The 13,933-nt window shown below is 54.3% G+C and overlaps 1 protein-coding gene across 3 annotated transcripts; it reads right to left on the bottom strand.

Annotated features, from left to right (window-relative positions):
- Positions 1–518: 518 nt before the first annotated feature.
- UBE2L6 (ubiquitin conjugating enzyme E2 L6) lies at positions 519–12,945 on the bottom strand. Of its 3 annotated transcripts, XM_020892574.2 has the most exons (4): positions 12,550–12,944; positions 7,684–7,779; positions 4,417–4,603; positions 519–1,270 (listed from the first exon to the last, which is right to left on the bottom strand). In XM_020892574.2, the coding sequence occupies exons 1-4, from the start codon at positions 12,811–12,813 to the stop codon at positions 1,119–1,121; spliced, it is 699 nt and encodes a 232-aa protein (XP_020748233.2). In that variant the 5' UTR covers positions 12,814–12,944; the 3' UTR covers positions 519–1,118. The 3 variants fall into 3 exon arrangements, with proteins under 3 accessions (XP_020748233.2, XP_070329020.1, XP_070329021.1); XM_070472919.1 differs by lacking the exon at positions 7,684–7,779 and having other exon boundaries at positions 12,550–12,945; XM_070472920.1 differs by lacking the exons at positions 7,684–7,779; positions 12,550–12,944 and adding an exon at positions 7,119–7,243.
- Between the last annotated feature and the right edge of the window lie 988 nt (positions 12,946–13,933).

Here is a 13,933-nt window from a genome sequence, read left to right as displayed (position 1 = left end):
TGGACCCTGTGTTTAACGGCGGAGCACAGTCTCCATGGCTCCCCCCGGACTCAAGCTGGAAGGGAAGCCCCTCCCGGCGTAAAGCCTGCCCCTAGGAACCCGCCACCGGACGGGACAGCAGTGGTTTAAGAACCATGAAGTCAGGGCTCCCCTGGTGGCCCAGTGGTTGAGACTCCGCCTTGTAGTGCAAGGGACGCCAGTTCGATCCCCCGTCCGGGAAGATTCCACTGGCCGCGGGGCAGCTAAGCCCACGTGCCGTAACTACCGAGCCCATGAGCTGCAGCTACTGAGTCCGTGTGCCTGCAGCCCGTGCTCCGCAAGAGAGGCCGTGCGATGGGAAGCCCGGGGCCGCAACTCGCGAGGCGCGCCCCCTTGCCGAGACTCCAGGAACTGCAACTAGCGTGCAGCTCCCCCTTGCTGACACTCCAGGAAAGCCAGCAGTGACGGTCCCGGCACAGCCAAAAAGCGAAATACAGAAGTAAATCTTTAAAAAGAAAGCTAAAGTCCACACAGTCAGATTTCTGGGGTGGAGAGGAGATTCTTCACTTTATGAGTCATTAGTGGAAATGGAAAGGTTTTGCACCTAAATCTATACCTGTCTATGATTAAACCGCCCCATCCCCAGAGCACTTTGTAAGAGGCCCTCCTCCCCCTGACCCCTCCTCGTCATTCCACCTGACCTGCTGTCCCCGCTCCCCACCTCCTCCCCCGCAAGCAGGGCCCTGTGGGGGGCGGGGATTCGGGTTGGCTGCTCAGCCGGCTGGGAAGGTGGCTGAGTCTCTAAGATGGGCCAGTCGGTGGGACCAGGAGCCCCCATCCCAGAGCACTGGAGAGCTGGATTTCGAGTCTGCAAACGTAAATGCCTCTGGCTCCGGGGCAGAGAAAGGGGCTGGGGAAAGCATATCTGTGGCCAGTGGGTCCACACTCATAACAGCAGTACACACCCGCTACACACACACACACACACACACACACACACACACAGAACCTAAGAAGGAAATCTTGGAAGACACGAGCAGGTGCAAAATCGCCAAGGGGCTCTGGCTCCCCCTCGCCACCGTGTCCACGAGGGGCATCCTCCATCCGTCACACAGAAAGCAGCCGGGTCAGAAGCCAGGTTAGGAGGGCCGGTCCACTCCAAACTGTAGGGTGAACTCTTGGGCCGTCCGGTCAAACAGCTCTGGGTCCTGTGTCAGCTGCTCCGCGAGCTCTAGCCGAACGGGCTCTCCTGGCTCCGGTTGATTCACCAGCACGTTGAGGGCCTCCAAGACTGGGGAGAGAAGTCAGATCAGGACATCAGGAGGGAGAGAAAAAACTCCTGGGAAGGAAGTGATGCTGCTCACTCCCAGATCCCCCGACACCCACACCAACATACGTCTTAGGACGGCTCTGAGACCAAATCAGATGCCACCCTGCCCCCGATGACGGTGTCCAAAGCTCTCACGAGCAGTTGCCTCTGTGGTTTTCAACCTGTGTTCCACGGTGTCACAGAGTGTCACAAGGTGTCACAACCCCCGTCGCGGGGTCGGTGAGATCGACGCGGTTTCTGGGTTCTGTTCCCTTTTCAGCCAGAACCGCTCTGCTTTTGTTGCGTCTGACTGAGACCCCGAGGACTGCAGCACGCAGGCGCCTCTGTCTTCCACTGTCTCCTGGAGTTTGCTCAAATTCATGTCCGTGGAGGCGGTAATAGGATTTCAAAAATTTTTTATTTGGGGGAAAAGGGTTCCGAGGCTCAAGACTGGAAACCACTCCTGCCCCGTGGCTCGAAATCTTTCACGGGTGACTTTGGGAGCCTGGCGAAGGCGGTGCCCCCACCTTGTGCATGTCGGCATGCACACAAACGTGGGTTTCTGGGTCAGAGCACTCTGCTCACCGAGGACCACGCCTCCCCCTCTCCCCAGCACTCTGCTTTCCAGGGTTAAGAACTCCCGAGCTGATCCCGAGGTGGGATTTTTTTAAAGTATTTATTTGGCCTCTCTGGGTCTTCGTTATGGATCTTTAGTTGCAGCCTGTGGGATCTAGTCCCCTGACCAGGGATCAGATCTAAACCCCTTGTGTGGGGAGTGTGGCGTGTTAGCCACTGGACCACCAGGGAACTCCCCTGAAACAGGACTGATCACATGCTGATTGCGTCTGTAGTCTAGGGCCACAGTGCCCGACATGTAGCTGCCAGCCATGGATGGTCATCTCGATTTAAATTAATTGAAATTCACGACAATTAGGAATGCAGTTCACGGTCACAACAGCCACACTTCAAGTGCTTGAAAGCTGCATGGGGCCAGTGTCTGCGGCATTGGACAGGGCCGCTATGGACCGACTCCATCAGTGAGGAAAGTTCTGCTGAGCCGCGCGGTTCAGAGCCGCCAAGGGAGGCTTCCGGTGCCAGCTCTGCTGTCTGCCCGCTCAGGCAAGTGCTCACCTCTCACGCCTCTGTGTCCCGATCTACTAAACGGGGCCAAGGAGAGCACTGTTTCAAGGGGCTTCTCGGGGGCACTGCATGAGGTCCGTGTGTTAGAAATGACTGATTTCCTTGGGTTAGAAAGTTCGAGTTCCCAGTGGTGCAGGGATGTATCTGAGACCAAGTCCTCAAGGGCCACCCAGTTCCACTTTTGTATTCCTGAATTATGATTAATTCATTATAATTTCAATTTGTCATCCATGAATGTATACAAAAAAATACCATATGGAATAAAAAAGTGAATTTTTATGATGGAGAGGGTGGGTAGAAGAGAAAACCCTCCTACACTGTTGGTGGGATGTGTAAATTGGTGCAGCCACTATGGAAAATAGTATGAGGTTCCTTAAAAAACTAAAAGTAGAGTTGCCGAATGATCCAGCAATCACACTCTTGAGCATATACACAGAGAAAACGCTAATGCAAAAAGCTGCGTGTACCCCAATGTTCGCAGCAGCACTATTTACAATAGCCAAGATATGAGTGCCACCTAAATGTCCATCGACAGGGGAGTGGATAAAGAAGACGTGGTAGACAGGTACAGGGAAATATTAGTCAGCCATAAGAAAGAGTGAAAGGATGCCATTTGCAGCAACATACGGATGGACCTGGAGATTACCGAATGAAGTGAAGGAAGTCAGGCAGAGAAGGACAAATACCATATGATATCACTTACATGTGGGATCGTAAGAAGATACAAGTGAACTCATTTACAAAACAGAAACAGACTTACAGACCTGGGGGAAAGCAGGAGAGGAGGGCTACACTCGTAGTTTGAGGTGAGCAGATAAAAACTACTGTATGTAAAATACAGAAACAGCGAGCCCTATGGTGTATCACAGGAGAATGTACCTTATGATAAATGGCAGTGGGAAAGAATATGAAAAGCATACACATACATATGTACACCGGGGTCCCTTTGGTGTGTTCCATAAACGAACACAACATTGTAAGTGAGCCATAAAAGCGAGGTGAAGTCGCTCAGTCGTGTCCGACTCTTTGCGACCCCAGGGACTGCAGCCCGCCAGACTCCTCTGTCCATGGGGTTCTCCAGGCAAGAGTACTGGAGTGGGTGGCCATTTCCTTCCCCCCAAATTAACCATACTTCAGTAAAAAAAAAAAGTGAACTAAAAAGACAGCGTGTGAAGCTTTTAGCGCAGTGTCAGAGTACCTAATGAAGTGATGTCCTTACCGTCATTAGGCCCGCCCCTTCGGCTGTCTCTACAGCATCAGAGCTTGCTTCCATCACCAGTCCCATCCACAGCTGGGTGCTGATTCTGCTTTGGCTTTGTCCCTTCATTCGTTCTGGAGCTACTTCTCCACTGATCTCCAGTAGCATACTGGGCACCTACCGACCTGGGGAGTTCATCTTTCAGGGTCCTATCTTTTTGCCTTTTCATCCTGTTCATGCGGTTCTCAAGGCAAGAATACTGAAGTGGTTTGCCATTCCCTTCTCCAGTGGACCACATTCTGTCAGACCTCTCCACCATGACCCGACCGTCTTGGATGGCCCCACACGGCATGTCTTAGTTTCATTGAGTTAGGCAAGGGAATTCAGCAAATTCAGTCATTCAGTCGTGTCCGACTCTTTGCGACCTCATGGACTGTAGCCCACCAGGCTTCTCTGTCCATGGAATTTTCCAAGCAAGGATACTGGAGTGGGTGGTCATTTCCCTCTCCAGGTGATCTTCCCGACCCAGGGATCAAACCCGGGTCTCCCACATTGCAGGCAGATGCTTTACCCTCTGAGCCCCCAGGGAAGCCCCTGTAGTTTCTGGCCTGGGAAATTCCATGGACAGAGGGGCCTGGAAGCTACAATCCCTGTGGTCACAAAGGAGTCAACGTAACTTAGCGACTGAACAACAATAAACAGGAACGACAGACACAAAAGTGGTCCCGTGACTGCACCCCCCACTGCCCGTTCAGTCAGGGCCCCCCGTCCAGGCAGGAACCAGCCTCACCTTGGCAGATCCTGGTGCTGGCTTTCCAGTTCTTCTTGCTGATGATGGGCAGGCACACCCTCCCGTCCCTGTCCACGTTGGGGTGGTAGATCCTGGTGGTGAATTTCACTGTCGGGGGTTGGAACGGGTACTCCCTGGGGAAACTGATGCACACGCTGAAGGCCTTGAGGTTGTAGGGTGGCCTCTCCTGTATGAGAGAAGGGGTCATGCTCTAGGCTGAGGCACAGCTGCCCTCTTCCCCCAGGACCTGGGCCTGGTGTCCCCGCTCCCCGCCCCGCCCCAGGGCCCAGGTTTCCTCTGCTCCACTCCAAGGAAGGACTGTGAATGCAGACACAGACGGCCCCTGCATTCACTTAGCAACTGGGCTGTGGGTCAGTAGGGCCCTGGCCTGGGGCCTGCATGAGTCAGATCCTGGCTTCTGCTATGCGCCCGAGGGCCGGCTGCCTCCCACCCCTAAGCCTCAGTTTCCTCCCTTGAAAAACGGGTACAGTTTGACTGGAGGTGTCCTCAGGACCTTCTTAGCTTCTTTTAATTATGTCGGTAATTAACATCTTTCCAGTTTTATTGAAAAATAACTGATACACATCACTAAGCTTAAGGCGTCGAGCTTGATGGTTAGATTCACGTAGGCTGTCAAAGAATTACCAAAATAGGTTCAGCTGACACCCATCTTCTCACATAAAATAATGAAGAGAAAGAATAGGAAAAAACTTCTTGTGATGAGAGCTTTCAGGCTTTACTTTCTTGGCCATTTCTCTAGGACTCGCCTGGCGGCCCAGTGGTTAGGAATCCACCTGCCAGTGGAGGAGATGTAGACGGTCGATCCCTGGTCCAGGAAGATCCCGTATGTCCCAGAGCAACTAAGCCCATGAAAGTGAAGTCGCTCAGTCGTGTCTGACTCTTTGTGACCCCACGGACTGTAGCCCACCAGGTTCCTCCGTCTAGGGAATTTTCCAGGCAAGAGTACTGGAGTGGGTTGCCATTTCCTTCTCCAGAGGATCTTCCCGACCCAGGGATCGAACCTGGGTCTCCCGAATTGCAGGCAGACGCTTTCCTAAGTTTACTAGTTTACTAAGTCAACTAAGCCCGTGTGCCACAAGTACTGAGTCTGTGCTCTAGAGCTTGGGAGCCGCAAATACCGAAGCCCCCTCGCCCTAGAGCCGTGCTCCACAAGAGAAGCCACGGCAGTGAGAAGCCTGAACACCGCAACCGGAGAGCAGCCTTCGCTCGCTGCAACTAGGGAAAAGCGCTTGCCGCAACAGAGACCCAGCAAAGCCAAAACCAAGATAGTTAAGATGGTACATGCTGTTCTGGGCGTTTTACCATCTCAAAACAACCATTCGGAACTGGAGTGCCTAAGCATTGCCAGGAGCCAGCAGAAGACCCTCTAGACTTTAGCAACTGGAGGGCTTTCCTGGGATCCACTCTGTGCTGCCTGCTGCTAAGGCTTGACATGCATTAGCCCACGCGGCACGGTGTAGGGGTTACATGGACTTCCGGCCTCGTGGCTTCAGTGTGAATCCTGGCTCTGTCCCTCCACACCTGTGTGACCTTAGGCAAGCAGCTGAACATCTCTGTGCTTTTCCATACAGAAAGAATCACAGCCTTCTTCACATGGCTTGTGTGACAATTACATGAGTTAATTCATTTTTTTTAAGGTACTGAAGAGTGCACCCACTTTCTTTCCTTTTTTTTTTTTTTTTTACTATTTATTTATGTATTTGGCTGCCCCGAGTCTTAGTTGCAACATGTGGGATCTAGTTCCCTGACTAGGGATTGAACCCAGGCACCCTGCGCTGGGAGCACAGAGTCTTAGCCACCGGACCACCAGGGAAGTCCTGAGTTAATTCACATTAGGGACCTGGAATATGGCCAGGCACATGGCAAGGACTCCATATGTGTCAGCTCTTCCGGTAAGTATTATGAGAACTCATGGTATTAGCCTCGGGATTTCCCGATGAAACAAGTTCAGTGCATACAAGTAACCTGCCCAGGGTCACAGCAACCATGCCTGGATGGAGACTGTTCCACACGGGAGCAGTAACCCACACCCCTAGCGGGGGGACCCGGGGACTCGGATGAGCCCAGCCCAGCACACAGGGGTCTCCAGGCTGCTGCCAAAGCTCCAAACCCTTTCAGAACTTTTGTGACAGAGCAGGCAGGAGGATGACCGTCAGAATGCCATATGTGGGACTTCCCTGGTGGCCCAGGGGCTAAAGACTCCATGTTCCCAACGCAGGGGGCCCAAGTTCGGTCCCTGGTCTGGGAATCAGATCCCACAGGCTGCGCTAAGACCCAGCACAGCCAAAGAAAGGAAGTTTTTTAAAAAATGATACACGCGAGTTCAGAGTCAAGGGTTTAAGAAATTTCCTCTTTCTGAGCAGAAGGCAGAAATGAAGCTTCAGTGGTCACGGATGTGTCGGAGCAAATGCTGGGCAGATAAAGAAAACGTGTTCTCAATAATGTGAAAAGGCTGGGGCTGGGACACAGACCAAGACCACGGGTGCGGGCTCAGCAAAGGGGGCCTCTAGGGCACTGGGCTTCAGCAGTCGGGGCAGGTGGGCTCCTGGCATTGTGGACCCCAGCTCTGGAACACAGGCTCAGTAGAGTGGCGCATGGGCTTGCTTGCTCCCAGGTATGTGGGATCTGCCCGGGTCGGGGATTGAACCCTTGTCTCCTGCACTGGCAGGCGGATTCTTTACCTCTAAGTCAACAAGGAAGCCTTTTTGTGTTTGACGCTCTTTGTCTGCGGACGCTTCCATGATGGGCTCAGTAGTTACTGCTTGAAGAAGGGGTCTCCCACCAAGTCCAAAAGCCTTTTAGCCTCCTCATCCGTCGGCTAGGACCTCAGAAGCAATCAATGTAGAGAGACACCCGCCCTCTGCCAATGATCACCTCCAGTGGAAAAAAAGAATCCCATGACTTCCCTGATGGGTCAGTAGCTAGGGCTCCACCTGCTAATGCAGGGGACGCGGGTTCGATGGCCGGTCCGGGAAGATCCCGTATGCTGAGGGGCAGCTAAGGCGGTGTGCCGGTTATTGAGCCCGCGCTCCGAACGAGAGGAGCCACTCCAATGAGGAGCCTGGGCACCCCAGCTAGAGGGAGCCCCCGATCGCCGCAACTAGAGAGAGCCCGCGTGCAGCCAAAAATAAAAATAATAATTTGAAGGATTCTCCGGCAGGGCAAGTCCTCGCCCGGTCTAGCCCTCCCCGCCGGGCCCCTGCCCTGAGCGGTGCGGCCCAGCAGCGCCCCCGCGCGGACACTCACCGGCAGCAGGAGCGCGTGCCACACCAGCACGTCGTCGTCCTCGCTGCGCAGGTTCCGCAGGTACCGGGGCAGCTGCTTCTGGAGTTCCTCCAGCTCCTGCAGGGGGCACAGAGCGGGCAGTCGGCCGAGTCTCCCCGCCTCGGCGCCCTCCCGCTCCCTCAGCAAACCGTCCCGAGTGCCAAGCAGGACAGAGGCCGGCAGAGCGGGAGCCGGCATCCACTGCGCGCTCAGAACGTGTCCGGCCCGGTGCTCGGGGCCTTAAGTGAATCACCGGATTCTTAGCTGCACCCCAGCTCCGTAGGCACCAGGCGGAGGGTGATGCAAATCAGCGGGTCTAAACACTGTACCGTGGGGGCAAACCTCTTAGCGCTTCCCAGGAGGCTCAGCGGTGAAGAATCCGCCTTGTAATGCAGGGGACACCAGTTTGATCCCTGGGTCGGGAAGACCCCACGGGGAAGGAAATGGCAACCCATTCCAGTATTTTTGCCTGGAGAATCCCATGGAGCGAGGAGCCTGGTGGGTCACAGTCCACGGGGTTGCTCTCTGAGGAGCCTCTTCTCCAGAAACCAAGGTGCTTCCCGTCTGGTTCTTTGCTAGGGAGCCACGACGCCCGGCCTCCCTTCTCCCCGCCGGCGAGCAGCATGGCGATGCGCCCTCATGGAGCTCGGGGCAGGGCGGGCGGCAGAGTCATCAGCCTGTCCCTGTCAGACTGTCCCAGAGCAGGCCTGGGGAGGGGGCGCCGCTCAGGCAGACGCGGCAGAGGACAGCGCCCCATGCCAAGCAGAGAAACCAGAGGACAAGCGACGGCTCGCCTTCCCAGGAAGGCGGCCCATCATCTGAGCATCCCCGAGTTCTCCCAACAGCGTCTTCCATCGCCACGTCACTAAGACACGGGCCGCCCTCGAGAACTTCACTGGAGCGGTGGAAGAGACACAGTGTGATTATGTGAATAAAGTGTGGACACACAGTAGGAGGGGAAAGTGAAAGGTGGTCGCTGAGTCATGAAAGATGCTGGGATTCTTGGCCTCCGGAGGAGACAAATTCAATCCCGGGCCTGTGACGAGGCTTGATTGCTCAGAGCTCCTGTGTCATAGTTTTATTAAAGCATAAAGAGATAAACGAAGCTTCTGAGAGAGACATCAGAAGGGGGCAGAAAGAGTGCCACCCTGTTAGTCTTTAGCAGCATGTTATACTCCCATCAGCAGGCTGTTAACTAGAGAAAGGAGATGTCTCAAAACTCAAGAGTGGCACCAGGCCCCTCACCCACAGCGTGCATTTTGAGATGACCTTGGCACCAGGGGAGTCATCCCTGGCCATAAAGCGACTGGCCTGAGTCTTGAAGAAAGACAGGTTTCCAAGTAAATACATAGTTTCATTAACATAGATGAGGAGAACAGTGTATGAGTAAAACATACAGGTTTGTTGAGGTTCTGAGTCTTAAGCGGAACTGATTTGAAGAAAGAAAGAAAGAGTCCAGGGTAAATACATAGCTCATTAACATAGCTTAAGAAAAACACTTCCATAAGAAAATGCATTGGTTAGCTCAAGGTTTGAGAAAAGTTAACTTCAGGTGGAGCCAGGGGTTGTCATAGCAACACAGAATTTTAAGAAAAACCTCCTTTTAAATTTGTATAAAGAAGGGGGAAAAAAATCTCACACTTGTTTGCTTCCTCCTGCTGCTTAAGAGAGACATAAAAAAATGCCTGACGCTTGCAGCCTGCTTCCTCCGTTTGGAGACCCCTGGCCTTCCTGCCTGTTACCCTCTCAAAAGGAGAAGGAGGAGAGGGGAGGGGAGCAGGAAAGCTTCACACGGGCGACACCACACTGGGCCCTGCAGTATGAATAGGAGTCCGCCGTGCAGAGAGCTGGCGAAGCACCAGGGCGGAGGGCCCAGTTAGAGCAGGTGTGTACAGCGTGTCCCGTGCAAAGTTCACAGTTGTTACGGGAAAAGGATCCCATGGTCAACCACACTGGGAAACACTAGGCTACACTGAGTTCTTTCCTGCAGGACTTTCCAAAGCCTTTAATGCTCTGTTGCACGTTGCCATTCTCCGAGATGTGTGCCCAAGTATGCAGCACATCTCAAATTTAGTATTAGACCAAGGAATCCCGCTCTCCATTTTGGAGTCCTTTTTGTGGGACAACAGACCTTTTTAAAAATGTATTTTCTTATCTTTAAAAATTTTGTTTTAATTGAAGTATAGTTGCTGGGCAATATTATATGTTATGATACAGTGATTCACAATTTCTAAAGGTTATACTCTGTCTATAGCTATTATAAAATATTGGCTATATTCCCCATGTTGTACAGTATATATATCCTGTGGTTTATTGTATACCTAATAGTTTGTACCTCTTACCCCCTACTCAATGCTGCCCCTCCCTTTTCTCTCTCCCCTGGGCAATAGACCTTAAAAAAAAAAAAAGACAGGGAATCCTCTGGTTGTCCAGTGGTTAGGACTCCACGCTTTCATGGAGTTTGATCCCTGGACGGGGAACTAAGATCCTGCAAGCCACATGACACAGCCAAAAAATAAATAAACGTATTTAAAAAGAGACCTTGAAGGGCAGGTCCTGTTTTCCTGGAACACTGAGCGGGAGTAAGCCAGAGGCTCTCAGCCGGGGGCTCCTTTATCTACCGGTGCCCAGCACTTCTGGCAATGTCTAGACCCATTTCTGGCTGCCACACGTGGAGGAGTGCTGCTCCGTCTAGTGGGTCTACCAGGGTGTGGTCTCTACCAGGGGTGTGATAAACATCCTTCAGAAAATGATCCAGCCTCAAATATCAGTGGCGACAAAGTTGCGAAACTCTGATATAAACAAAGGCTAAGAGAAAGGTCCCCACAGCTGGGGGAACCCTTCACACTGTGCCCCACCTAAACTTTCTCTGAGCCCCAAAGTACAAGCACACCATTATCCCCTGTTTCTTATCTTTCTACACCCCACCTCTGTTCATGCCCACAGAGGGCCCAGGGCCTATGACCCCTCACTGATCTGTTACCCCAAACTAGAAGCATCTCCTGCTACCAGTTCCAGGATTGTCTGTGACCCCTGAGCAAGAAGGAAGCCCCACGCTGCACAGAAAAGCCCTGGAAGAGACATTTTCCCAACTTTACCAAAACTGGAGGGAGGAACTTGGACTTGACCTGTCATGCATGAGTTCTGTCAAGACTTTCGCAAAGCCTGGAGATGTTGAAATCCACACTAGAACACAGCTGTTCCCCAAGGCCTGCTCAGAAATCATCTGACTCAGAGGAACAGAAAATGAAAGTAGAGAAGCCACTGAAAGAACCTCTGGGTTGGAGCCTCACCAACGCGGCTCGAATCCCAGCCCCACCACTCCCTACCGGGTGACCCAGGACAATCAAGTCAGTCTTTCTGAGCCTCAACTTCCCCATCTGTAAAATGGGGGCAGAGGACTCATCTCTCAGGGGTACTGAATGACTGATGTAAACTCCCCGACAGTTAATGGTGCCGGGGAGACAAATACTGGCTCCCGGCTTTCCTGCTTAGTTGGAAAAACCCTCTGCCTCATTTTGCTGCCAACCTCCAGAGTTCAATCCTTCTGGGCTGAGCCTTCTCTGGATGCCCCAGCCTGCAATCATTTTCTTCCCAGAGGCTGAGGGTAGCACCCCCTGTTCACCCTCCTCATGCCTGCACACAGGAGGGGCGATTCTGAGAGACTCAAAGCCTCAGGGGTATCAGCCCCACCTCCCCAGAACTGCTCCACCGTCAGGGAGATTCTTTACCATCTGACCACCAGGGAATCCTCCCCCACCTTCCGCATCTATGTCCAATCCCAGCCACACCCCAGTCCCCCAGATGCCTTGGGTTTTCCCTCCTGGGGAAAATCCCTCCCTCCCCATCCTTCCCTACCTCACTTCACATTGTGTCCCTGATCAGAATGAAGATAAGACTTTTTTGGTTTTCTCTGCCTCCCCACTTCCTAGAGCAGGAACCAGCATATGGGAGGCATCCAACAACATCTGTAGACCAGATGACTGCACACCATTTACTCCAGGTGACCTTCTGGGTTCACCCTGGCAGCTTTTCTTCAGGAGAAAACCCTGAGAACTTTGCTCTCAACTTAGCGTCCCATACTTCTTGGGCTTTTTTTTTTTTTTTTTTTTTTTTGCGGGGGGCGGCGTCACTGCAAGACTTGGGGATCTTAGTTCCCCGACTGGGGATCCAACTGTGCCCCCTCCAGTGGAAGTCCTAACCACTGGACCACCAGGGAAGTCCCCGTTCTCGGGGCTCTAATGTGGGCACCAAAGCACGAGGGTCCTGGTTATCTCTGCTTAAAAGGCACCTGCCACCACTGCCAACGAAGCGCCTGGCTCCAGAAAGACTCCGAAGAACCAACCCTTCCTGCACCTGAAATTGAAGGCCGCTCAGTCGTGTCCGACTCTATGCGACCCCATGGACTATACAGTCCATGGCATTTTCCAGGCCAGAAGACTGGGGTGGGTAGCCTTTCCCTCCTCCAGGGGATCTTCCCAAACCAGGAGTCGAACCCAGGTCTCCCGCATTGCTTGCGGATTCTTGCCCAGCTGGGCCACCAGGGAAGCCCCGCCCCCGGGACGCACGTAACTGTCCCAAGTTTCCGGCAGGAAAAATGAAACTGAAACCAACGCGGGGGGAGGCGGCTCATCCCCCAGCACAGCTCAGGGAGCCGGCGACACCCCATTCATGTCCTCCCACCCCCCAAAACTGCAGACCCTCTCGCAGCCCCACTGATCCTTGGGGAGGGGGCAGGGACGCAGGGACTCAGCAGGCCCGGGTCCCCCAAACGCGCTCGGGGAGCAGAGGGCAGGATGGGGGGAACGGAGCCCGGGAAGGCGCGGGGAGCCGGGCGGGAGGGGTTACCTTCGCCACCCGCTTGCTCGCCGTCATCTTGGCACCGAGAGCTGGACTCCGGGGGACGAGCCAGACTGGGGAGCGGCCCGCGGTCTCGGCGCGCCCCGCTCCGGGGCCGCGCCCCCAGGGGCCCCGCCCGCGCTCCGCTCTGCTCCGCCCACCGGGGCCGGGCCACCGAGGAGTGGGGCGCGCCCGGGCCCCAGTGGGCTCCGGAGCCTGGGAGCACGAGCGTTTTCTTGTCCGGAGCCCGGCGGGCCTGGGAGCGCGCGGCATCGCGGGGCCCCGCGGTCGCGCTGTGGGGCGCGGGGCCCGGGCCCGCCCATCCGGGGTCTCCGGCAGCCCCGCCGCCCGAGGCCGCGCCGGGGGCTCCTCCCGAGTCTTCTGCCCGCTCTGCTCCAGACGCGCGCGCGCCCGGAGTAACATGCGATGCTCGCCGTGCGCGCAGCTCCCGGACCGGCCGCCTGGGGTCCCCACCGGCAGACCGGCGCCCTGAGCCCCGCCAGCGGATTCCCGGAGCCCGCCTTGGGCAAATCGTTAACCCTCTCTGGGCCCCGTGTCCCAACTCTACAAAAGGCTGAGAGACACCGGAGACGACGTCGGCCCCCAGGGCCCCCAGGGTCTGGTGGGCCTTCAGTCCTTCTCTGCTGCTGCTAAGTCGCTTCAGTCGTGTCCGACTCTGTGCGACCCCGTAGACAGCAACCCACCAGGCTCCGCCGTCCCTGGGATTCTCCAGGCAAGAACACTGGAGTGGGTTGCCATTTCCTTCTCCATTGTATGAAAGTGAAAAGTGAAAGTGAAGTCGCTCAGTCGTGTCCTACTCTTAGCGACCCCATGGACTGCAGCCTACCAGGCTCCTCCGTCCATGGGATTTTCCAGGCAAGAGTCCTGGAGTGTGGTGTCATTGCCTTCTCCGTCAGTCCTTCTCTAGGTTTTGTATTTGGTAGTCATGTATGGATGTGAGAGCTGGACCATAAAGAAAGATGAGCGCCGAAGAATTGATGCTTTTGAACTGTGGTGTTGGAGAAGACTCTTGAGAGTCCCTTGGACTTCAAGGAGATCCAACCAGTACATCCTAAAGGAAATCAGTCTTGAATATCCACTGGAAGGACTGATGCTGAAGCTGAAACTCCAATAGTTTGGCCAGCTGATGAGAAGGATTGACTCATTTGAAAAGACCCTGATGCTGGGAAAGATTGAAGGCAGGAGGAAAAGGGGACAACAGAGGATGAGATGGTTGGATGGCATCACCGACTCAATGGACATAAGTTTGAGTAAACTCGGGGAGTTGGTGATGGACAGAGAGGCCTGGTGTGCTGCAGTCCATGGAGTCATAAAGAGTCGGACATGACTGAGCGAGTGAACTGACTGACTGAAGTACCTACTACCCTGGAGG

This window comes from Odocoileus virginianus, chromosome 10, assembly GCF_023699985.2.
Source record: "Odocoileus virginianus isolate 20LAN1187 ecotype Illinois chromosome 10, Ovbor_1.2, whole genome shotgun sequence".
NCBI classification, from domain to species: Eukaryota; Metazoa; Chordata; class Mammalia; order Artiodactyla; family Cervidae; genus Odocoileus; species Odocoileus virginianus.
This window is presented reverse-complemented; position numbering and strand designations above follow the sequence as displayed.